Genomic DNA, 27,077 nt, shown 5'->3' with positions numbered 1-27,077 from the left:
TCTGCTCACCTGAGATGCCATCTTGATTAGGACTTCATCCTCCACCCACTCACCGGTGACAGCGTTGTACCTGCAGAGACCAGAAGCCACCCCAGGGCGCAGTGTCCATCACCTGATCCTGTCACTCGCTGGCTAAAGGCAGAAGACTTTTCTGGGCTTCCTGCTACCCTGAGGATCAAGTCCACTCTCTACCCACAGGCCCAGCTGACCTCCTGGGTTTGGTCTGTGGACACGCTCCCTCCTTCCCAGGCTCCCACCACAGTGGTCTCCTTCCCTTTCCTCAAAGACAGCTGTTCCTTCACCATGTCCCCCCCACCCCCCACCACGCTACTGCTGAGCTGTGGGGAGGCTACAGCTCCTCCACCGGACTGTAACTCCACAAAGACAAGCCGTGTCTGAGATGTGTACTGCAGGGCCTGGTACTGGGGTCGCTTAATAAATGCATGCTGGATGCACAACTGATAAATAAATTTCTCTATTATAACTCGTCTAGATAATGAATGGTGTGTCCCAGGAAGGAAGGCGGCAGCACCCTCGGTCTTGCCAGGGTGAGGCCCAGCCCAGGTAGCCAGACCAGTCTCCTGAAGCCTGTCCCGGTGCAGACAGCAGCGGTGGAGGGTCCTGCCTCTGAGTCCAGCCAGGAAAGGGGCCGCTGGCTACACACCCAAGATAGAGAGGCACAGAGAGGGTTCCAGAACATTTCCATCTCTCTCTTTCCCAGGGATCCTCTTTCCCAGAGCAAATCTGCCCCGAGGCCTGGCTGGGCCTTAACAGGTTTGTCTGGTAGAAAGCTCTTCAGCTCAGTAAATCCCGAAAATCTAAAACCTCCCCCAGGGCTGAGGCGTTCTCAGCTCTAGCAGATGCATCCCTGGTCCACCCTCGGTGGGGACAGACTCCAGAAACTCCCAGCTCCTGAGAACAGCCTCCTCAGAGCCTGAAACCTCTAGCAGGACAAACAAGCAGAGGCTTGGCAGGTAACCTGCCCCAGGCCTGGGGGGGTGGGGTGGGGGAGGAAGGCTTGTCAGAGCCGCACATCTGCTGGCAGCAAGCTCATGGCAAGTATTGCCTTCAATAAATAATGGCCATCATTATTATTAATTTTATTACCATGTAGGTGCCAAGGTAAAGCAAACAGTCTTCCCTCACTTCCAAGTAGACTGAAAGCTGAGAGGCACCCAGAAGGTGGGGGAGGGTGGAGACAAGCCATACGGGAAGGATCTTAGCTGTCCTTCACAACCACTGACCTCAGAGGGGACAGAGGTGCTCTAAGTTCACTGAGCATTCACTGCAAGCTCTGTGCTTACACAGAACTCCTCAAGAACCATCACTCAGCCCAATGAGATCCATACAAATACTGTGCCCACTTTCTAGATGGGAGAACTGAGGTTCAGAGAGGTGAAATAACCTTCCTGAGAGCCAAGATTCAAACCCAGATCAGTTTCAATTTGACCTTTGCGCTTAAGCAGTCTGGGGACAACTCCACTGAATAAGAAATCTGTCCCAGTGAAGGGCCAGCTTGCAGCAGAGTTCTCTAAAGACCAGGAGAGGAGGAGGAAGCCTCCAATCTAGAAATCTCTGGACATTCTGGGCATCAATGTCTGACCTCCCTCTGCTGGTAGTCAGGGCAGTTGAAATCAAGTTTTTAGTTAGGAAATCAACACAGTTTGGTGTGGCCTCTGGTCCCTGTTCCTGAGGAGCTCTGGGATGCACAGAACTAGCCCGGCATGTGAGTCCTGCTCCCCAAGGGCCTCCCTGTTGGCCTGGAAGCCACATGTCACCAACCAGCCACCACACTGCCCTTATAGGCAGCAAGAAAGAGAGTCCACATCCTGGCCTTCTGGGGCACCCACAATACCCAGCTGCTGGAATAGACCCCAGAGCCTGCTAGGAGGTCAGCCTCCAAAACGGGAAAGGGGTGCACGCCATCTCTTCACAAGGTGTGAGCAGGAACACGTTGCAGAAAGGTGGAGAGGGCGCCACTGCTTCTGCCTGCCCAGCATCCACTCTTCTTTCTTCTGGCAACAGCACCCCAATTTTCCTTTGGGGAACCACCATCCACCATTCTCAGAACATATGGACTGGGTGGAGCTGATCCCCCAGCACTTTCTGATGTGTGGTATGTGATCTAGACTTGGCTAATCAAAGCAAAGCTCCTGGCACAGTGACTGGTTTAGTGGTGGGCCTATAACCAAAGCCAGGCCAATGAGTTACAAACTGAGTCAGATTCTTTTCCATTTGGTGAGATGAAACATGGGGCTCCCAGGGGCCATCAGTACCATTAATGCAAGAGAGTCTATCTGGTGTCAAAGCCAAAAGCATCCTAGGAGCACCTGGAATGAGCTATACCTGAAGCACACATAGATAAGTCAACCATTCCTCTTTGCTTAAGCCACTGTGAATTGGGTTTCTATCACTTGCATTTGGGCTATTTGTTATTGCAGCGTAGCTCACCCTAGCCTGTTGAATACTGTCTTATAGGAACACTGTGATGACTAAATGAGATAATGCACAGTGCTTGTCTGTGTATGTGTGTCAGTCGCCCAGTTATGTCCCGACTCTTTGTGATCCCACGAACTTTGGCCACCAGGTTCCTCTGTCCATGGGATTCTCCAGGCAAGAATACTAGAGTGGGTTGCCATTTCCTCCTCCAGGGGATCTTCCCGACCCAGGGACTGAACTCAGGTCTGCTGTATTGCAGGTGGATTCTTTACCATCTGAGGCCCCAGGGAAGCCCCGCACGGTGCCTAAACATGCGTAAATACTCAAATATTGACTGATATTATTATTATTATATTCCCTGTTCCTTGATCTCCAGGGGTACATAAGCTTCACTGATTACAAGCAGAAAAAGGACCCAACCCCCAAGGACCCCTAGAGAACTGGGGTCCTACAGCATCTGCAGACAAGGAGCTGACCTGTGGCGCGTCGCGCATTCCGTGGCAACGTCTTCCAGGTGGAACTCAGCCCAGGGGTCAGGCATGTGCTTGGCTTTCTCGATTGCATGCTTCCAAGCTTCCTGCAGAAGCAAAAGGGACTGTTAGGCTTCTGGGATAGTGGAGGCCAATTCTTCCTGCCATGCAATTTCCCAGGTGTCTCCAGCCTCTTAGGAGGCAGACAGCATCATTCAGACAGAATTATAATCACCTATTATCCTTGTAGGAACACAGTTCCCAAAAGACCTCAAAGGGGCATAGCCTTCCCATGGCCAGAAGTGACCTGCCTCAACTATAAAACTGAAGAAGAAAACGTAATATGCATAGAAAACACACACTGCTTTGCTTGTTACCAAAGAGCTGAGAATGAAAATGTTATTCCCGACCCCTTTGCTCAGATTAGAAGACATTTTAACAGCTGGTAACCAGGAGTCTGACCGGGATGTGGGAAAATGAGTTTTCAGATACCGTCAGTGGGTATAAACCTCTTCTAAAGGTGGCCTGGCAATGTACTAAAATGGGGAAAAAAATGTATTCCTTCATTTTTTTAATTAATTAATTTTTATTTTTGGCTGTGCTGGGTCTTTGTTGCTGCAAGCAGGGGCTACTCTCCAGTCGTGGTGCATGGGCTTCTCATTGCAGTGAGTTCTCTTGTTGCAGAGCATGGGAGCAGTACTTGTGGCGCTCAGGCTTAGTTGCCCTGCAGCATGTGGGATCTTCCCGGACCAGGGATCGAACCCCTGTCCCCTGCATTGGCAGGCAGATGCTTAACCACTGGGCCACCAGGAGAAGTCCCTATATTCCTTTATTTTGATCCAGCAATCTTATATCTAGAAATGTACTGTACAGAAATACAAACATAGGGACTTCTCTGGTGGCCCAGTGGTTAAGAATAGAACCTGCTTTCCAATGTAAGGGACCGGTTGGGGAACTAAGATTCTGCATGCCACAGGGCAACTAAGCCTGCACATCACAACTAGAAAAAGCCTACGCACCACAAGGAAGAGTGCATATGCTATAACAAAGACCCAGAGAATACAAAAAAAAGAAAGTAATACAAATATAAGTGTGCACACTTGTGTACGAGAGGTATTGTGATTGTACAAAACTGAATTCAACCCAAATGTCTGTCTGTGGAGACTGGTTAATACACTTTGACTATATTCATTTAAAATGTTAAATAGCCCTGTGGTGAGAATTCTGGACTCTTACCCGGTCCAACATCACTTTTTTATAAATATTATATAAATCATAAATACATCCCATTTTACTGCCCCAAATGAAATTTATAGACAATATAAGCGCCTCAATCTAAAGAATATATATAAAAAAAGAATATATCAAACTATGCAAAATATACATTGCCTTTACATTAATAAATGGCTAGATTCTCAGTTAACTACAAACAGATTCCCAGGAGACATTTCAAGGTCCTGGGGTGCAGGATCACTCCTGGTGCAGATCTGCTCTTCCATTCCAGGGTTTAGCATCCCTGCCCTCCACACATCCGGTGCCTCAGTGCCCTCCACTGTTGTGCTGCCCAAAAACACACATCCCCAAATATTCAAACCCTGCTGAGAACTGGGCCTTTTGAGCACTAACTGGGAAAGATGACCAAGTCACGTGATGGCGAGAACACGCTGAGTCTCAACAGCATCACAGTATGGCCCCACTTTTTTGTTTGTTTTAAAAAGCTCATTTTACTGCTTTTATAATCCCAAGGTGGAATCCTTTCCTTTCCCCTTTAAACAAACACTCTGACACTCACACTGGGTAGTAATCCCCTCTCCATCTTTTCCTGCAGAGCTTGAACTTCTGCCTGACAGCCTCTACAGAATCCGAGAGACCAAAACTCCCTTCCAGGCCACAGGTCTGAGCCACAGGAGGGGGCTGGATACTATCTGGGCTAAGCAGATTCTAGACCTCCTCTCCCCAAAACAGCCGCCCTCAGCCTCCCGGGCCCGCTCTTAGGAGCTCTTCCATGGACTTGGGTTCAAACAGGACAGCTCCCCCGCCTTGGCCTGCCTAAGCTCCACCACTGACAGCTGCTCAGAGGAGAGGAGGTAGAGGGGCTGAGCTCATCAAGAAACTCACACAGAGGGACTTTCCTTGGGGTCCAGTGGCTAAGAATCCGCCTTGCAATGCAGGGGACGTGGTTTGATCCCTGGTTGGGGAACTGAGATCCAACATGCCTCAGAACAACTAAGTACATGAGCCATAACGAAGATCCAACATTAAGATCCAACACAGTCAAATAAATAAATATTAAAAAAAAAAGAAACTCACATACATACAAGTACACACACACACATAGCCCAGGGCTCTCTTACTGCGGCTTTCTAATCTCTGCAAAATCTAAAAACTTGGAAACTTAATAATTCACACTTAATGAAAACACCTGGGAAATACAGAAGACAAACAAAATTCAAATTTGCCACAGGCCATCCACTCAGAGCAACTGTTAACATCATCAATGCTTTGGAAATTAGTTCTTTTCCAGATCCCTTATGTGCATTTTTAAATAAAATTGGAATCACATTGCAGATATAATTTACAGCCTTTCAGGAGAGTGTTCTGCATCTTCCTTTTTTCTCCACTTTGCACAGGATCTTGGATCCAGTCTTTCTATGTTATATGTGCAGACAGGCGGGGCTGACCTCATATCCCTTCCTTGGTTGTAGGATATAATATAATTGTATAAATGTACCTTAAGGTAGCGCTTCCCTTGTGGCTCAGCTGGTAAAGAATTCGCTTACAACGCAGGAGACCTTAAGGTATTTCTCAGACCTCAGTTGATGGCTATTCGGATTCTCTCCAACGATCTCTAGTATAAACAGTGCTGAAGAGAACATTCCCTTATCTCTATCTCTGTGCGCTTGTGCAAGAGCTCAGTATTTCATGGGAATGTAATTGTGAGACCACATTTAAAATTTAGAAGTTTGGAGTTCTCTTCCAAAAAGATTCTCCTAGGTTACACTCCAAGAAGCAGAGAACAAACCACTCAAATTTTTTGACACAAACATTACATCATGAATTTACAAGACAGCTGTAACAGCTCCATAGTAATCCACCGCATGGGTTTATCATTATTGACTTAACCTGTGGTTCTCCGCAGTGAGACTTTGAGCTTGTCACTGATTTTTCCCTCTTATACATAACCCTGCAGCAGACATGTTTACAAGAAAAGCAGTTTCTGGATTTCGGTAATTTAAAAATGTGCCACTGTCCCCTCTAGTATTCCAGCCGCTGTGAATGGCAGGAACGGCCTTCTGATCCCCGCACCTGCCAAGCAGCCTGCAGAGATCTGTACAGGTGCCCTGTCCTCTGCCTGAGACACACGATTTTCCAAATGTATTTCTCAAAACCGATGACTAAGACATGCCCTAAGCCACCTAAGACAGGGCCCCTCAATCAACGAGGATTATCAACAGGAGTTACGTGCTGGCTGGGAGCTGTGGCATGAACCAAAAAAAAGTCAAAGAAAAAAGTATTTCAGAATTAGAGGGCATGATATGTCACAAGCTCAAAATTACCCTTAAAAAAAACAAAAAACCAAATCCAGAAAAGAATCAAGCCACACCTTACTGGCAACAGGTATGTTTAATGTAACTGACTTTTTTTTAAGCACGATACAAAAAGTCCGATACTAAGACTCAGTTCCCTGAGTTCTGGTTCCGGCCCATGGCTGACCCACTGGGGGAACCTCCATTTCCTCATTTACAAAAGACAGGGAAGAATGTTTTGACTACTAGTGGTCAACTTCTTTCCTGTTCCCACCCCGGGGACAGACATGTTCCTACTAGAAACAGTGTCTCACTGAGCCCGAGGTGCTCTTTACAGGTGAACAAACTCAGCTGAGCTGAAATCACTGGTCCTGTTTAATCCCATCATGTTGGGAAAAACGGGTGGTAACTGTGGCCTGGAAAGTGAGTGCTTTCAGACACTGTGAGTGGAAGCAGGTATCGCCACCTTTGAGGGCCATCTACTTATGCTAGATGGCTGGCCAGTAATAATGAACCTTCTTCATTGACTTCTGAATCACCCATTCTGATCACCTACCACATGTGCCTGGCCAAGCTGGCCCAAAGATGGTTGGTGCTCATAATGCTATGTAACAGGCAAACAATGCAAACAATCGGCTCCTCCACAGTGGGATGATTATGCACACTTGGCATAATCCGATGCAGCCTTAAAAAGATGATGGCACTGATATGGGCAATCTCTAAAAGCTACTGTTTGGGTGGAAAAAAACCAAGTGCCGAACAAAGCAAGTAGTATGACACCATTTACTGGTGGATGAAGCCACTAATCAATACCATAGCTTTCTTAGACTCACAGAGATCAGACTTGTGGTTGCCTAGAGGGAGGAGGGGAAGAAAAGGATGGAATGGGACTTTGGGGTTGGCAGATGCAAAGTATTACATTTAGAATGGATGAACGACAAGGTCCTACTGTATAGCACAGGGAATTATATCTAATCTTCCGGGATAAACCATAACAGAAAAGAATATATATAAAAAAGAATGTATATATGTGTATAACTGAGTCACTTTCCTGTACATCACTGATTGGCACAACATTGTAAATCAACTATACTTCAATAAAATATATATGCGTGTGTGTGTGTGTGTGTGTGTGTATATGTATATATATGGGCTTCCATCATAGCTCAGTCAATAAAGAATCTGCCTGCAATGAAGGAGACCTGGGTTCGATTCCTGGGTCAGGAAGATGCCCTGGAGAAGAAAATGGCAACCCATTCCAGTATTCTTGCCTGGAGGATCCCATGGACAGGGGAGCCTGGCAGGCTACAGTCCATGGGGTCACAAGAGTTGGACACGACTACACCACCACCATTTGTGTATATACATATATGAAGAAATACCATCAGATTTCTAAAGATGTGTGTGTCTGTAGATATATGCCTAAATGTACATTTACATATAAACGTATTTTCAAAGGTCTGAAAATTTTACAGCACAGGGAATATGGCCAATATTTGTATGACTTTAAATGGAGCATAATCTACAAAAATACTGACTCGCATGTTGTACACCTGAAATACAATACCGTAAATAAACAATACTTTAATAAAATGTTTAAAATAAAAAATAAAATACATTTAAGAGGTCTGAAAAATCATTTACACTAAGCTCAACCATGGTTGTCTCTAGGAATAGAAGAGGAATAAGAGGTTGAACAAGGTGAATTCAGCTTCATCTACCTTGTTTGCATTTTTTTACCATGAGAATGTCTTCAGGCATTGCAGGTGTAAGTCATCGTTAATAAACCAAGATCACTGGATTAGATGATCTTAAGGTCCTAACAGCTCTAACATTCTCTAGTTGCAAAGATCCTAAAATTCAGTTGAGTGGACTAATTACTCTTCTATAAAACAGAGGCCCAGGCGTTTTCATAAAGAGGGAAACATAATCCTGGAAAGAGAACAAAATGCCTTTGGTTCCTCAAAGCCTGCGAGTACAAAGTAAAAATAAATAAATACAAATATAATGATAATAAAAAACTTCCTGCTGTGTGGGTAATGTGTTTGTACAAGTGATGTTATCAGCTACTGCTGCTAGGGGTTTTTTTGTTTTTGTTTTTAGCATTTACTGACTGTGCCAGATCTTGGTTGTGGCACTCAGAATCTCTAAGTTGCAGCATTCTAACTCTTAGATGTGTGGGATCTAGTTCCCTGCCCAGGGATCTAACCTGGGCCCCTTGCATTGGGAGCACAGAGTCTTAGCCACTGGACCACGAGGGAAGTCCCTACTGCTGCTGGGTTGCTTTTTTCAAAAAGATTTATTTAAGTTTCTGGGCTGCGCTGGGTCTTTGTTGTGCTCGGCTTTTCTCTAGCTGTGGTGGGGCTACTCTCCAGTGTGGACGTGCAGACTTCTCACCGTGGTGGCTTCTCCTGTTACGGCACACGGGCTTGGGAGTTGCGGTTCACAAGCTTGGTCGCTCCTCCGCAGGTGGAATCCTCCCGGACCAGGGACTGAACTCATGTCCCTTGCATTAGTGGGCAGATTCCTAATCACTGGAACACCAGGGAAGGCCCCTTTTTTAAAAAACTGATGAAAATTTTATTCTTACCCTATGACCCACTTAACTCCCAGATATTACCAAATAAAAACGAAAACATTTATTCACTCAAACTTATGTGCTGGACTGGCCAAAAACTTTGTTCTGTTAAAACCCAAACTTTTTGGCCAATCAAATATGATTTGTTTTCTTATCATTGAGTTTTGAGAGTTTTTCTATATATTCTGAATATAAGTTCCTTTATCAGATACATGACTAAAAAATATTTTCTCTCCATTTTTGGCTTGTATTCTCATTCTCCTAATAGTGTTTTTTTTTTTCAAAGAGCAGAAGTTTAAAATTTTGAAGTCCAATTTGTATCAATTTGTTCCTCTACAGATCTCGCTTTTCAGGTCGTCCAAGAAATCTTTGCCTTACCCATGTTCACATAGGTTTTTCTCTATCTTTATTTTTAAATTTTATTTTACTGAAGTATAGATGAAACTATAAAGAAGTTGACTTACAATTTGTGTTAATTTCTGCTGTACAGTTAAGTGATTCAGTCATATACAAATACATTATTTTTCATATTCTTTTCCATTGTGATTTAGTATAGGATATTGAATAGAGTTCCCTGTGTGAAGCTTTGCTCTTGAAACATCTATTACATTCACGAAGTGTTAGTCCATCAGTCATGTCTGACTATATGTGGCCCCATGGACTGTAGCCCACCAGGCTCCTCTGTCCATGGGATTCTCCAGGCAAGAATACTGGAGTGGGTAGCCATTTCCTTCTCTAGTGGATCTTCCTGACCCAGGGATCAAACCCAAGTCTCCTACACTGTAAGGCAGATTCTTTACCATCTGAGTCATCAGAGTGAGCACTAAGAGAATGTTATAAAATGTTTTTTTCCCCATCATCACTTCTATAGACTTTAAGAATAATAGCCCTAAGTCAGCCTTACTTGCCCCTCCTGACCAACAGTAAAAACACTTAAACCACAGCCAAGGGCAAATAAAAGAAGCAGGAAGACGTGGGAATGCACAGTCACGCTCTGGGATGGGAAGAGGCCTCTGTGCTATGTGGCTGCCCAACTCTGGGCCACATGCATTTAGAGGATTCGTGCAATTTCCGTGGAACCTAGCATTGACTGTAACAGCAAAGACCTGGAAACTGCCTCAGGGTCCTACAAAAGAAAATACTTAAAGAAAGCGTGGCATATCTACACAATGGGCTGCCATGGGGCCACTAGAACAATAATGGACTGGAGCCACATTTACTGATGTGGAAAAATATGCATCATTTCTTGTTTGCTGAAGAAAAACTGTTATTAGAAAGCATACACGGCATAATCCTGTTATTGTAAGAAAATGTCCCTGTTTATTTAGTTGTGTCTGTATATTAAAACACACACTAAGACCTTAATAGCAACTGTATCTGAACTTTCATTGTTTTCTGTAAGGAACATACATTACTTTCATAAGTAACCAAACAAATAAGTATAAAAGAAACAAAGTTAAAAATCCTCAAGGAATCTTTGTTGAAAACAGTAGTTTCAGTTCATCTCCCCTGACCAGTAGGATTCAGAGAGGATAGGATGAGAAGGGTGGGAACAATAACCAGCAAAGTCATAACACTCCCTACGATTATGAAATGCCCTCTTCTCCTGGAAATCTTTCCTCAGACAGCATCCTGGCTGGCACCTCATGGCAACCTTGCCAAAGACAGACAGGCGGGTAAGTTAGTTTTCTAATCCACTGATGAGGTACCCGAGGCTCAGAGAAGATGGAAGTAACTCACCTACAGACCTGCAGCAACCATGAAATGGCAAACCCGGGACTCAAATCCAAGCCTGTCAGGCCCCAGCTGCAAGAAGATGGACTAAACATAGAGTTATCATATGCCAGCCATTCCATTCCCAAGTACCTACTTGACAGAAATGAACACATGCCCACACAAAGACTTGGGTAGCATTATTCCTAACAGCCAAAAGGGAGAAAAACCAAAACGTCCATCAGCTGACAAATGGATAAACAAAACTGGTATATCACTCATCAATAAAAAGGAATGCAGTACTGACACACACTTCAACATGGATGAGCCTTGAAAACACTATGCCGGGACTTCCCTGGTGGCCCAGGGGGTAAGACTCCATGCTTCCAATGCAGAAGGCTTGAGTTTGATCCCTGGTCTGGGAACTAAGATCCCACATGCCATGTAGTACAGCCAATAAGTTAATTAATTAACAGATTAAAAAAAAAAACACCAACAATAACACTATGCTAAGAGAAAGAAGCCAGACACAAAAGGCCACATATCACATAATTCTATTTACATGAACTGTCCGGAAGAGGCAAATCTATGGAGACTGAAAATACACTAGTGGATACTAGGGTCTGTGTGGAATAAGGATATGGGGGAACAGGTGATGGCTAAGAAGTATGGAGTTTCTTTCAGGGTAATGAAAATGAGCTAAAATTGGTTGTGGTGATGTGGATGCATAATTTTAGAAATATACTAAAAGCTACTGAATTGAACATTTTAAATCGGTAAATTGGATGGTATGTGAACTATATTTCAATAAAGCTGCTAAAAAATTACAAAATAAGGTTAAAGAAGGGGGACTCCCCCCCCACCCCACTAATGAATATCTAGCATATTTCCATAAAGGGTCATGTGCTCCAAAAAGATGAGTCCCTCCAGCCAGTTTTGACTTTCCTCGGCCTCTTCCCATTTTCTAGACGCCAGGTCACCGACTGCCAGAGGCAATCTCTTTTTGCTTCCACCACCCAGCAGGCCCTTGTTTTCCTGGAAGTCCAAATCTTCGTGGACCTAAGGGACACACCTAAGTTTCCCTTTCCAATTCTGTATTCCCAGAGCAGTGGGCAGAACACCGAGATGGTGACCAGCTCTTTGTATGCACAGAGCTTCCTGCGTCAGTGGCCAAAAGCTGCCGGGGCGAGGCCCTTGCAGGGCTCAGGTGAGCAGGGACACCTCTCTTCCCAGTGAGTCATCAGACGTTCATCTGTCTCCTTCTGGGGTGATTGATGTACTTTGACCAAGCTGCCAGAGCTACCCTGGGTGGGTTGAAAGTATCAGTTTAATCAGCAAAGTCTACAAGAAGGGCGTGGGAAGCAGGCGTGCCCATGTATCATGGGAGCACCAATGCCAGTGCAACCTCTTTGACGGGCAATGGCCAGTGCTCAGCCAAGCTCAAACCCACAAATGTTTTTCTCCAGCCATTCCACCTCTGGGGATTTACCCAGCAGGTGCAACCTGTATAGGCACCAGGACACACACACATAAGAGACACAAATAAGAGATGCTTACAGAAGTACCATTTGTGGGAGCAAAAGCTTAGAAATGACCTTCACACCTACCCACGAGGGACTGGCTAAATATATGACAGTGCTTGCAGATAAGGTCAAGATATTCAGCCATTAGAAAACTAAAACAAAATAAGCAAGATAACATATTGTACTCATGAAGGACACCAAGCAATTAAGATCTCAGAACCTCGGGTTTACTATATGTCAAAACATCAATCACGGGACTGCTGCACAGATTCAATGAGTTGATATGAGGAACCACATACAGAGCAGGCCTGTCCAACCCACAGAGCCGGTTATGTAAGTTCTAGCTGATGTCAGCTCGTATGTGCCAATATGGAAGACGGCAGAGGAGTGCAAAACAGGTAAAATAACACATCTGCGAAAAAGACAAGGAAGAGATTCACATACATACATTCGCCTATGTCATAAGAATATTTCTGGAAGGACATTCCCCAGGGAGACAGGGTCAGAGGTGGGAGGATTGCTTTTTACTGTTTATCATTTGTGCAAGTTGAAATCTTTCTACAGAGTAGGAATATTATTTACATATTACAAATAAATGTATTTCAAAGTTTGCTCAGATATATGTATAGGAGATTTATTATAACACTGTAATAGGAAAAAAGGGAAAAAAACCCAAGTGTCCCTCAAGAGGAAGGGCTTCCCTGGTGGCTCAGACAGCAATGCGGAAGACCTGGGTTCGATCCCTGGGTTGGGAAAATCCCCTGGAGGAGGGAACAGCTACCCACTCAAGTGCTCAGGCCTGGAGAATTCTAAGGACAGAGGAGTCTGGCAGGCTACAGTCCATGGGGTTGCAAAGAGTCGGACATGACTGAGTGATGGACTGGCTAAATAAACCCCTGTACATCAAGTGATGGAATCCAACTTAATTCATTTAAATTAAAAAAAAGGTGATCTCTATATTTTGATAGGAACAATCTCTAAGATATTCTCAGACAGGAAAACAATTCTTTTAAATACAAATTTCCACTTCATTAAAAAATTGAAAACATATTATATGCTACATATGTTAATGCTAAAAAATGCAGACATTGCGAAACAGAAGCAGAAAAGGAATAATCCCATCCAAAGACAATCTCTGTTGGCATCTTGATGTACTTTCTTTTTTTCTCTTTTACAAACTTTATTAGAGTAATTGAAGGGAAGTTAGAAAAAAGCCCAAGTCTCTTCCAAATCAAAATGTCACATATAAATGATTTTGAATTATTGGTAAAATATTTGGAATGTATTTTAGAGCAAATGTTTTATATTATATGAGCAAATCTGATTAGTAAAAGAGAGTCATTCAGAGTTATGAAAAAAAATTGAATGAGAATTATGAATAACATAAACATTCAACAAAACAAGATTACAAAAACAAGTCTATATGTAAGTACCTGTGAGAGCACATATATTACCAAATGCATATATACATAAACATACATCTATGCATGTGAAAAACAGCATATATATACATACTGTGAGCAAAAATTGGAAGAAAAAATATGTCCATGTAAAAGTACTTATATAATATCGTACACAGAAACTTGATGTACTTTCTTGTAGGGTTTTGCTCTGTCTGTGTGTGTGTATTTACAGAGCTATAATCATACTCGATACCCTGTTCTTTAAAATTAACTCCAGAATGGAAGCACTTTCCCACATTATGACAGCATACACCATAAACATCCTTTTGTTGGCTGTCAGATATCCTACCCAGGGGAGGGCCCCCTGAGCGAGTCTGCTACCATCCCCCTGGGGATTCAGGCCACATTCCCTGGCCTTGACAGCGACAGACTCAACAGTTCACAATACACGCCTGGTACCTGCCAGGGTGGCGCCACCTTGGAGGAACGCCAGGTGGTCATTTTGATTAAACAACCCAAGTTGCCATGTCAACAGTAAATGAAAAACCATGTTCGGTTTGTTGAGTGCCAGGGACAGGGAGGTTTGGAAAACTGAGTTGCTGCCTCCCTCTGAAGTCACCACTGGCAACAAGAACGCCATAGAGCCTGCCTTCTATCACCTAGGAGAGTGGGCAGCCGAGAGCTGCATCTTGTCCTTAAATGGCCCTTCCGCTGAGTACAGGGATGGAAGTGAAACGGGACACAGGCCCTCACCTTGCGGTCAGGGGCTGACTCATAAACAGAACGACATTCAAGGATGACAGATGGACAGAAAGGTCTGCTATGAGCCCCAGAGAATATGGAGGAGATAGCCAGGGTAGGATGTCAAGGGAACCAGACCAGGAGCTCGGTCATTTTAACAGACCCAGATGTCAGCTAAAAGAGGTTTCAGGCAGAGGTGAGAAAAGCAATGCCCGTTGCAGGAGCGAGGAAAGGTGCAGAGTCCCTGGAGGTCATGAGCTCCCATCCTCAGTGTGGGTTTTGACTTGCAGAAACTCTGAGTTTTGTGCTCACTCAGTTGTGTCCAACTCTTTGTGACCCTTTGGACTGTAGCCCATCAGGCTCCTCTGTCCATGGGATTTTTCAGATAAGAATACTGGAGTGGGTTGCCATTTCCTCCTCCAGAAGATTTTCCTGACCCAGACAGGGATCAAACCTGAATCTCCTGCACTGTGGGCAAATTTTTTACTGCTGAACCTTTGGGAAAGCCGATGAGTTTTAAGGGCAGCCAATTACTGATGTTTCTTTGGGGGAGGAGCAGTTACTGGCTGTGTTGCTCTCTTTATTTTTCTTCTTCCAAAAACAACCTTTTGGGTACACAAGTAATACATACATGTAGTTTTATAGGTTTCAAATGTTTTAAAATGTATACATGTAGGGACTTCCCCAGTGGTCCAGTGGTTAAGAAGAATTCTTAACCAGTGGTTAAGAAACAGGTTCGATCGTTGGTCGGGAAAGATGCCACATGCCGTGGGGCAACTAAGCCCATATACCATAACTACCGAGGCTGTGCTCCAGAGCCCAGGAGCCGCAACTACTGAAGCCCACATGCCTTACAGCCTGTTCTGTGCAACAAGAGGAGCCACTGCAAGAAGCCCATGCACCACAGAGTAGCTCCTGCTCATTGCAACGAGAGAAAGCCTGGGTGGCGCAGTGAAGACCCAGAGCAGCTAAAAATTAAAAAAAAAAAAAAAAAAAAAAATTAAAGTAGCATCTGTTTAAAAGATATATATATAAAATATATATGCAATGTATTATAATAATCACAGTCCCCTTTTAGATCACTCTTCCCCAGAGAGAATTACCACTGATTCTCTGTTGGATACAAATTCCCTCTTCTCATTAGTAATTTTTAAATTTGTTTATAACATTATGTAAGTGCTTGCTAAGAAAATACTAATATATGTGTATCTGTTTTTTGATACAAATAGGAATCATATTATATGTTTCAACTTGCTTTTTTACTTCTCAGCACATAAAAATAAAAATAGCTAACATTTTGTTCTTATTATGGACCATCACTATCCCAAGAGCTTTTCATGGATTTTGGTTTCATGCCACAAAAAAATATATCTTGTGTATATCTTGGCACCGTTTCAAGTCAATTCACATAGAAACATCTTTGCTTTAATGTAAATAAAGCATTATGCTAGGACTATGGTCTATAATTAAACAGGCCCCTCCTCAATGGAGTATTTTAGCGGTTTCCATTCTTTCTTTATTACAAACAATATTGCAAAACACATATTTGAATATGTAAACTTCAACACTTGCACAAATGTTTCATTGCTTGTTCTCAACTGAGGGTGGTATCCTCTCATGTGCCCTTAGCAAATGTACGGTGGGGAACATTCTGGGTCATCATAATAAATAGGGAGGAATATAACAACGAATAGGCGGGAATCTGACATTTAGTGAGCTGGGATGAGACATGCTGAAAGTCCTACAATATAAGGGACCGTCTCACCAAATAAACAATTGTCCCCACCTGAAACTAATAGTCTATGTTTACTATAACTCTGATATATAAATACTTTTTACTTTAATAATGATTGTCAAATGGCCCACAGAGGTTTCTGTTTTATGTAAATACCATCTATCTGTCCTCTGATGAAACAGCACCCACAGTAAAGTGAGTTTAGCACTCATCCATCTCCTCACTGATTCCAAATAAAGCACCTACTATGTGCACGACACTAGGGTTGAGTGATGAGCAGGCCACAGGGTCCTGCCCTCATGAAGCTCCCGTCCTAAGCCAGACCTATAGACAAACCTCCCTTTGCCGGATCACTCACCTGTGTTTCCTTTAAAGGATTCACCAGACTGCATTTTGGGGTCACACTGTCTGAGACCCTCCAGCTCCTGGGCCCACAGGCAGCTGCTGCGGATGGAGCCCTCCTGAGGGGTCTGCCCCACTAGGAGGCCACCAGGATCCTGCTTCTCTGGAAGCAGCCCCCTCTTCTGTGATCCCCACCCCCACCCTGTGCTCTGGGCCAGAGGTGACTGGACCAGAGACAGCGGACGCCTGACTCAGGCAGACCAAACAGGTTTTCTCCTCTTGTAGCTGGGATGGAAGAGGGTCAAATCCATCTTTGCATGTGGCTCTGTCTGTAATGAAGGGACTCCTGGGGATCCATTTTCCCACCATGTAGACTGAGGAGCAGAGAAGAATAAAGAGTAGACAAGGAGATGGAGGAAGGGGCCAGAGAGGCAGTCCTGTGGCCTTCCAGGCTCCTGGATCTGTCCTCAGGGACCAGACGTCGTTTCTGCCCCTGGGTCTCAAGAAACACTTCTTGACTGTTAGAACAGACTTCCTCTTTTTCCCCTTGAGCTAGCACGAGCTGGTTTACACTTCACAAGCCCTGACCCCTCTAGGCCCCTGGCACCTGACTCCCTTGCGCATGGTGCAGGAGCCACAGGGATCAGGGTTTCCGTGCGTCCCCTGACTCACGCGGACAGACCGGGGGCCAGGCTGCTCTCCCGTCTCCCCGCGCAGCCCTCTGCGGGTGGACTGTGTGTTCCAGAAGCTGCCTTAGGACAGGAAGGCAGGGCAAGCCGCAACCTGACCCTTCAGGGGCCCCCCAACCTCAGAGGGGACCCACAGGCCTATTTCTGGAGCTGCCTGCCCCTGAGAGATTTAAGCTAGAACTCTGGCCTGAAAGGAAAAAGTATCCAACTGTCTGAGAACTAAAATTATTAATTTTCTAAAAACAGATTAATTCTGCAATTAGAGAAGAACGACTCCAATTTCAAATCCCAAAGTGGTAACAGGCCTTCTGCTCACAGTACAAACTGATACTTATTGTGTGTGAGGATTAAAAAAGGATAACGGTATTGCATTTTTAACTTTTTCACCACCAGTTATTATACAAAAGTCCAATAATGTTTGCCTTTCTCCTTCATCTCTATAACCAGCTTTGCCAGGGTATGAACACAAATTCCTAATAATAAAAGCACCCTATTCCTCAATCCAGAAGAAGGATGTCCAACCCTAAGCAGAGGCTCTTTTGACCACAACCAACATAAAAAACTACATTTTACACCCTATCTCTGGACCCGCATACACACACACAGGGAAAAAATAAAAATGCTTAACAACTCTCATGTCATGAGAACCTTGTTATCAACAACAAATTTGGTCACTGCATATGTGTGTGTAAAGGCATGTGTACATGTCCCTAAAATATGATCATGACTGTCAGAGCTGATATTTTTTCCCCTCCCTATTCCCTCTCCAATATTTTCTATTCTGTTCTATTCTGGGTCTTAAAAAACTGGGCAAGGTTCCCACAACCCACACTAGTGGGCCCAGTGTAGATACTGGTAAAACACTGCTGGAAAGGAATGCAACTCGTATTGAAACAATGATTCAACGATTGAAACAAACAAACAAAAACTTGTATTGAAATCTTCCCACTTAACAGATACTGCCTCAGATCTAGAATTTACAGCACTGGCAAGAGTCTGGAAACGACCTCAGCCAGTGACCCCGACTCCCCATTCCTTACGGCAGGTGAGCTGGGGCTCACCTGGGGTGGAGATGGTGGCACCGGGGACCACTCACCTTGAAATGGAAGGAGCCGGCCGGGGACCCACTGGAGCCGTAGCGCTCGCTTTTTGCTAGGTTGCTGTGGCAGTTATTAACCTTGAAGTTGACATTCTGGTGTGCCCCGGGGTCATCGGTGATGGAGCAGATGAAGTAACCCTCCTCATCATCGTCGCTGTCTGTGTCTGAATCACCAGCCCGGGAGGCCGGGCCGCCATCCACGCCTTCCAGGCGGAAGATGAGGTCTTCCTCGGCCATGGTCCTGGGGCGCCCGTCTTACCCGAGGGCCGGGCGGCACAGCCAGAATTACTGGGCAGATGCAGAGGTGAGGGTCCTGCGAGGGGAGCAAGAGAAACGGGGGTGCTGGGGCCCAGGGCACCTCACCCCAAATACCACTGGCACAAAAGAAGTCGTCACCCTCAGACAGAAAACGACAGCTAGCAGGGGAGACACTTGGCAGGAAGCAGCTAGGAACATTTTAAAGGTACACACACACCCTCCACCCAGTAACTCCACTTTGAAGCATTCAGAGCTTGGAACAGAAAATTAATGCTTCTTAAGTCACTAGGCTGATCTTTTCAGAACATAAATTACATCAAATCATGTTTCTGCCTAACACCCTGCAGCAGCTTCTCTTCACATTCTTAACAAAACCCACATGCCTTTTAAGATAACAAGGCCTGTGTTAGGCTGGCCCCTGTCCACGTCCCCTCCGGCCTTGGTGGCTCTCCCAGCCCACGGGCTTTTTCTTTGTGTTCTGTGAATACTGGGGGCCCATTCCCACCTCAGGGCCTTGGTACTTACCCTGTGCCTGGAAAACCTTCCCAATCTCCCCACCGTGGGTCTTTCTCATCATTTGGATCCCAGTCCAAAAGTCACCTTTCCAGAGACATCTTTTCTGATTCAATTCAAAGAACCCCTCTCAAACGCACATCCAGTCACTCCCTAGCACATCACCCCATTCTGTTTTCTTCACAGAGATTTCCCCAAGCTGAAATCCTCTCATTTACTTCTTTATCATCTGTAGCCCTGGTGCCTTAAACAGTGCCTGGCACAGAGCAGGCCCTAACACACGTCCCTGGAATGGATGAGTGGTCTGAAGAAGTGTTCTCCATAGCATAATCAGTAACAGCAAAAAGAGGGAAGAGCCCACAGTGACCATCAAGGGAGGCCTGTTACATAAACTACAGTTTTTCTACACCATGGAATACTATGTGACTGTTACCAAGAAAAAGGAATACAGATATACAAAGACATTCAGAGACTGTCAAGAAAGAGTTCAGCAACACTGTAAGATTCAAAAATCAACAGTATTTCTACGTACTAGCAATGAAAACTCAAAAATGAAATTAAGAAAACAATTTCACCTATAATAGCATCAAAAAGAATTAAAAAACTTCGCTAGGGAATTTCCTGGCAGTCCAGTGGTTAGGACTCCATGCTTCCATGGCAGGGGGTACGGTTTGTTTTGATCCCTGGTCAAGGAACTAAGATCCCAGAAGGCACTCAGCCAAAAATTAAACCCAAAAACCTGACAAACAAAAGAAGTACAGGACTTGAACAGTGAAAAACACAACATGTCAGAAGAAATGAAAAAGAGACTGAAGTAAGTGTAAAGATATCCTGTGTTCAAAGATCAGAAAATTTAACATAGCTAAGTTTGAAATACTCCCCAAATTGATCTATAAATTCAACCCAATCACTATCAAAATTCCAGTGCCTTTATTGAATAATTTAACAGACTGGTCTTAAAGTTCACATGGAAATTCACGGGACCCAGAATAACCAAAAGAATCTTGTAAAAGTTGCAAGAATCATACTTTCTGAACTCAAAGCTTACTACAAAGCTAAAGTAATCAAGACAGTTGGTAGCGGCAAGAGAACAGACACAGAGATCAATGGAACAGAATTTAGAGTCCAGAAATGAACATTTACAGCCAATTGATTTCTGAAAGGGGTGCTAAGACAATTCAATGGGGAAAGAATTATCTATTCATTAGGACTTTTTTCATTTTTGCTACTCCATGTGGCATGTGGGATCTTAGTTTCCCAATCAGCGATGGAACCCACATCTCCTACGTTGTAAGCAGAGAGTCTTAACAGTTGGACCATCAATCAGGGAAGTCCCAAGAATAATTTTTTCAACAAATGGTGACAGACCAAGTGAATATACACATGCAAAAGGATGAAGTTGAACTCCTTCCTTACATTATACAGATTAACTCAAAATGGATCAAAAGCTTAAATATAAGAGCTAAAACTCTGGGAAGAAAACACAGGAGGAAATCTTTGCAAAGCTGAGTTAGGCAAAGACTTAGGATACTAAAATTACAAGCAACAAAAGAATAGATACATTGGACATCATAAAAATTAAAAACGTTTGTGCTTCAAAGGACAGCAACAAGAGAGTGGAGGGACAGCTCACATATTGGAAAAAAAATTTTTGGAAATCATATGTCTGATATGGGACTATGACTCATACTATTGTTGTCGAGTCGCTAAGCCGTGTCCAACTTCTTTGCGACTCCACAAACTGTAGCCTGCCAGGCTCCTCTGTCCATGGAATTTTCCAGACAAGAATACTGGAGAAAGTTGCCATTTCCTTCTCTAGGGGATCTTCCCAACTCAGGAATCAAATCCTGTGTCTCCTGCAATGCAGATGGATTCTTTACCAGTGAGCCACCGGGAAGCACCATGACTCATATTACTTAACAATAAAAAGAAAAATAACCCAAATAAAAATGGGCAAAGGATTTGAATACACATTTCTCTAAAGAAAATACACATGGCCAATAAACACATGAAAACAGGCTCAACATCATTAGCCATTGAAAGTGAAAGTGAAAGTGAAGTCGCTCAGTCGTGTCCGATTCTTTGCAGCTCCATGGACTGTAGCCTGCCAGGCTCCTCTGTCCATGGGATTTTCCAGGCAAGGATACTGGAGTGGGTTGCCATCTCCTTCTCCAGGGGATCTTCCTGACCCAGGGATTGAACCTGGGTCTCCCGTGTTGTAGGCAGATGCTTTACTGTCTGGGCTACCAGGGAAGCCCACTGAGAAGCACCAATAAGAGTCACACGCAGTAGGATAGTCCAGTGGTTAGGCCTCCACGCTTCCACTGGAGGGGGCAAGAGTTCAGTTGTTGGTCAAGGAACTAAGATCTCACAAACTGTAGGGTGCAGCCAAAAAAAATTTTTTTTTAATGGAAAGCGACAAGTTTGGGTGAGGATGTGGAGAAATTGGAAACCCTCATACACTGTTAATGGGAATGTAAAATGTTGCAGTCACTTTAGAAAACAGTCTGGCAATTTCTCAAAAGGTTAAAACACAGAATTACCACTTGCTCCAGCAATTAGGTCTGTGTGCTAAGTTGCTCATGCTCATGTACAACTCTTTGCAACTTTATGGACTATAGCTGGCCAGGCTCCTCTGTCCCTGGGATTTTCCAGGCAAGAATACTGGAATGGGTTGCCATCCCCTCCTCCAGGGGATCTTCCTGACCCAGGGATCAAACTCATGTCTCCTGCATTGGCAGGAAGGTTCTTTACCACTAGCACCACCTGGAAAGCCCTCCAGCAACTATATTCCAAGGTATAATATACACAAGAGAAATGAAAACAGGTCCACAACAAAAACTTGTGACTTCTGTTTCCCAGCAGTATTATACATAATAGCCAAAAGGGGGAACAACCCAAATACCCATTAACTGATGAACAGATAAATAAAATGTGGTCTGTCTATATAACAGAACACTATTCAGCCAGGAAAAGGAATGAAGCTCTGATGATACTAAGTGAAAGATGACAGTTCAAAAAAAGACGATAAATTGAATGATTCCATTTACAGAAAAATTCCAGAAAAGGCAAATCTATAAGAAAGTATATGAATGGTTGCCCAAGGATGGGAGAGGGGAGAGTTGGGGGGAAATGGGGAACAATCGCAAAAGGGTTTCTTCTGATTTGATGAAAATGTTCTAAAATAGATTGTGTTGGTTGCATCACTCTAAATAGATTAGAAACCATTGCACTGTACACTGTAAACAGATGAGCTGGAAGGTTTGTGAATTACATTTCAATAAAACTAAAAGTTAAAAAAAAAGAAAAAAATAAGATAGACAAGAAAAACCATTAAATTTAAAAAGCAAGTTGCAGAACAGCAAGGTACACTATGGTGACCCGATCTGTGCTAAAAGAAAAGGTACATCTGTAGCTGTGTTAAAAAACTTCCCTGAAGGGCCCATAAGAGCATTACCAGCACTGAGATGGGCAGTGGGACGGGGAGCTGGGGTTGGAGGAAAGTTTTTAACGTTTTGTACACTTCTATACTGTTTTAACTTTTTATAAAGCTGGGTTGCTTTCAATATAAAATAATAAATAAGTGAAAAGACAAAAAAATTTTTTAGATCAAGTCAGTAATTCCAATTATTCTTAACAGCTCTTTCCATTAGCAGGTAGGCTTATTGACCTGAGGTTTCAGCACTTTTCCTTTCTTTTTTTTTTTTTTTAAAGATGCTTACTTAAATTTATTTGTATTCATTTATTTTTTTGGCTGCACCACACTGCACGTGTGATCTGTTTCCTGAAGAGGGATCAGACCTGTGCCCCCTGCCATGGAAGCACAGATTTTTAACCACTGGATCGCCAGGGAAGTCCCCTTAAGCACTTTCTTGACAGTCATCACAGAAAGAAACATATTTATATTCTAACCCAGTCAGTGCATACCTACAAAATGTAAGTTAAAATGTCAGGAAACTGTACTTAGCCTCACCCTGTACAATGCACTCTGCTATTTTCTATTCTTCTTGTTTTGCTTTTTTCTTTCTTTTTTACTCTTTATCCTTAACGCACCACCCACACTGATTTCTCAACTCAGTTTGAAAATCGCTGCTCTGGGTGTCAACTGCCGAGTTTGCCTCTGACCCTCTGGGCAAGACAGTCACCGCCTGGCTCCGATGCCAGAGCCACCTGATCCTGCTTGTCACCAAGATCATCCCCAGGCTTGTGCCCACTTCTCTCCACCCTCGGCCGCTCCCAGCCCCAAGGCCTACTCTGCCCTGGTCAGCCCGTGGCCACGGTCCCTGCTGACCAAGACAGATGGTTGCCTGGGGCTGCACCCAGCCAGGTCACTGGCCTCTGGGGCCGCACCCATGCCAGGGGAGGGGCCGGAACCACAGCTTCAGCCTCAGACCGCCGGGCAGTAAAGCCCAGCAGTTAAGAGCCCGGGCTCAGAAGCCAGGCTGCCAACAGTGCAAATTCCAGTTGTGCTGCTGGCGACCTGGACTACGTTAGTTCATCTCACTAACTCCCCCATCCGTGAGGGCAGCTGAGTGGGAAAGTGGCCGGACTGAGGTTCCACAGTAGTTCACAGGGCAATTCAGGCCAGAACCCCAGCCCTCGGCCACATCCCACCACCGATCTGACCTTTTCATCAGTCCTGGGAAACAAAATGAGCTGCAGACGAGCAGCTGTGACCCTGGCTGGCACAGTGCCTTGTACTCGGCCGGCACTTGAGAATGGATTCCAGAACTGAGCGAGGGGGATCTGTTTTAAGGCTGTTCGATGATCCTAAATTTGCTCTTAAGGCAGCTACGGCAACGCCTGCTAACTGACCACCCCCCCGCCCCCAACAGCTCTTCTCTCCTTCAGCCAAGCATGTGGCCACTCAAAACAAAGTCTACATTTCCCAGATTCCTTTGCAATTAGGGGTGTCACCAAAGTTCTGGCCAAGGGTCTATGAGTAGAAGGGCTGTATGGAACTTTAGGGAAGGGTTTTAAAATTTTATTTTATTCAAGTACAGTTGATTTACAATGTTGTGTTAATTTCTGCTGTATAGCAAAGTGATTCAGTTAGACATAAAAATTCTTTTTCATATTCTTGTCGCAGGATATTGAATATAGTTCCCTGTGCTACAGAGTAAGACCTGCCTGGTGGTCCAGGGGGGTTAAGACTCTGCATTCCATTGGAGAGGACCTAGGTCAGGGAACCAGATCCCATATGCCACAACCAAGACGCAGTGCAGCCAGATAAATAGATAAATTTTTTTTTTTAATTAAGAGAAACTATCACAACATTGTTACTCGGCTATACCCCAACACAGAATACAAAGTTAAAAATAAATAAATAAATAAAAATTTTAAGAGAGGAAGTGTACCTTTCTGCTCTCTCTCCTTTCTGCTGGCTGGAATGCAGTTATGATGGCTGGAGCTCAAGCAGCTAAATTTATCCATGAGAAGGAAGCCATGTGCTGAGGATGCCAGAGTCATGAAACAGAGAGAGACTGGAACAGCATAATCTTACATCATGGGGCAGCATCATTATCCTGGACTCACAATTTTCAGAGTTTGCTATCTAAACGTATGTAACATAGTTTTCTTTTTTTCCTACAAGTTGCTAATTCTATCTGGTCCAGGAGCCCCATCTCTTCCCTGTCATAAAAAGTCATATCATATCTCTTATGACAAACGGATGCATGGGGAGGTCAGCCTGGGAAAAGTGTGGTCTGAGTCTGGAGTCCTAACGTGGTAGCTGCTTCCACATCTGCCCATAAAGACTGAGCCCGTGGAGGATGTTGGATTCCCGTAAACAAGCAAGGAGCCCTCACTGGCCCATAACTCAGCCCCACGATGCCTGTTTCAACACCTACCCTCCTAGGAATCTCCATCAAACCTAGGCTTTGTTTGGCTCACAAAGGGCTTCTGTGTGAGCAGAGAGACTGAGACCCGGAGCAGAACCTCGGTTCCCAAGACGTCAGGATTCTCAAGAAGCTTTCCTCTGCCCTCACTCAGACATCCACATCTTTCCTTCCTAGTCCGTGACACATCCTGGGAAAATACTTCTATGGAGAGGCAGCGGACAGAGTTGAGTCAGGCCTGAGTTCAAGGCCCAACTCTGCCACTTCCTAGCTGTGTGACCTTACCTCTTGGCCTCAGGTTTTTCACTATAACCTGGGATGCAGAGTTGCACTCACCCCTCTAACTTGATAGTGCTAGCACAGAGCAAGCATTAAGACCATAATTATCATCATCATTTTTATTACCATCACTAAACGGGGCTGAGTCCTGGGTCCCAGCCAGACTGGTGACCTGGATGCCTGGTTAGCAGCCAAGCCAAGCATCTTTAGGGGTCCTCAGGGAGCAGGCTATCTTAGGCTCTGACCGCCGAACCACTGTTCACTGTGTCCTGCCATAAAGGGCTTCTCTGGCAGCCACAAGGGAGGAAATGATGACTTCAATGCCTAGGTCAAGTCCTGCGGGCCAGGCCACAGTGACGCCAGCCTTCCCTGGGGCTCCCCTCACCCCCTGGAGCTGACTTCCTGCTGTAGAAATGAGCTAGAATCTCCCACCTACCACTCCTGGGAGCCAGCACCCCAGAGCCAACATGGGCCATGCTGAGCTGCCAGGATACCCACTAGTATATGCCCAGCACAGCAGAACTCACCGGTCCTTAACTGAACCACAGTGGACCGGGTGATTTGTGGGTCACCTCATGTCATACACCTATTTCTGCTTGGGATCTGCTTGTCCCCAGCTCTCAGGTCATGTGGTTAGGGTCAGGGATTCAGCCCCGGGTAACGGGGTGTGTCACATGACCCTGCTAAGCCCATCACGGCATTCAGGTACTGTTCAAAGTGACCGACTCAGGGATGGGCATGTGACTCAAGTCAAACCACTACGGCCCAGTACCAGGTAAGCCTGGGGCTTTTGCTTGAGCAACTAGAAGAGATCAATCATTTCCTGCAGCATATTAATCTGAGACAAGGGCTGAGGTCATCAGAGAACATCTGGTTGACATTTGGTGAAGCTGACATTTGGTGAAGAGCAGAACAAGAGATGAAGAGAAAAATGAACAGTGATGATACCATTTGAGATCCTGAATCCAAACATGCTTGAAGCCAAACTGCCTGCCTGGACTTCTGAATTATATGACACAATAAACCCTTGCCCTCTGGGGGATGTGGGGGCCAACCTGGCTGAGTACACATAGGTTTTGTGTCACCCGCAATATGAAAAGTCCAAAACCCACCCAGGACTTAGGTCACTGTATGTTGTTTACATATAATTTTTAAAACATTTTATTAGAGCACTGGGGAAGGAAATGGCAACCTACTCCAGTGTTCTTGCTTGGAAAATTTCATGGAAAGGGGAGCCTGGAGGGCTACAGTCCACGGGGTTGCAAAGAGTTGGGCACAAGCGAGCACATACACACCTTAAACCACAGGATTAGTTGCCCTGCAGAATGTGAGATCCTCCCAGGCCAGGGATCGAACCTGTGTGCCCTGCCTGAGCAGGCAGATTCTTAACCACTGGATCTCCAGGGAAGTCCTGTCTGTTCTTCGTTATCTATCGATTTTCTGATATGATAAATGAAACTGTAGCTCCACTTCCCCTCATTACTTCCCTCCCCCATTACTCCACTCCCAGACTGGTAGGTCTTCTGCTGCTTCCTTTAGATACCATGTCAAGAACTCTCTTTTTAAAAATTATTTTGAGTATAGTTGATGTACAATATTGTGTTAGTTTCAGGTACATAGCAAAGTGATTCAGTTGTATATACATACTCTTTTTCAGATTCCTTTCCATTATAGGTTATCTATCACAAGATATTGAATGTAGTTTCCTGTGCTACACAGTAAAATCCCTGTTGTTTACCTAGTTTATATATAGCAGTGTGTATCTGTTAATCCTAAATCCCTAATTTATCCCTTCCTTCCCTTTCCTCTTTGGTAAGTGTGTTTTCTATGTGAGCCTATTTCTCTTTTGTAAATAAGTTCATTTGTATCTTTATTTTAGATTCTACATATAAGTGATTTCATATCTTGTTTGTCTGGCTCTGTCTAGCTGA

At 44.5% G+C, this 27,077-nt stretch overlaps 1 protein-coding gene across 3 annotated transcripts in view; it reads right to left on the bottom strand.

Moving 5' to 3' along the window:
• Positions 1 to 27,077, bottom strand: part of EEF2K (eukaryotic elongation factor 2 kinase) — a 64,749-nt gene that overhangs the window by 30,717 nt on the left and 6,955 nt on the right. For all 3 annotated transcript variants that reach the window (XM_065924479.1, XM_065924477.1, XM_065924480.1), the window contains exons 2-4: positions 18,257 to 18,572; positions 2,916 to 3,016; positions 10 to 70 (exon numbers count right to left, since the gene is read on the bottom strand). In XM_065924479.1, coding sequence (XP_065780551.1) covers positions 10 to 70; positions 2,916 to 3,016; positions 18,257 to 18,496 — 402 coding nt within the window. In that variant the 5' untranslated portion in view covers positions 18,497 to 18,572. The remainder of the gene's footprint in view (positions 1 to 9; positions 71 to 2,915; positions 3,017 to 18,256; positions 18,573 to 27,077) is intronic.

The sequence above is a fragment of the Muntiacus reevesi genome, chromosome 2 (assembly GCF_963930625.1).
Source record: "Muntiacus reevesi chromosome 2, mMunRee1.1, whole genome shotgun sequence".
NCBI lineage: Eukaryota > Metazoa > Chordata > Mammalia > Artiodactyla > Cervidae > Muntiacus > Muntiacus reevesi.
Note: the sequence above shows the minus strand (reverse complement) of the source record. Positions and strands in the feature narration are given on the sequence as shown.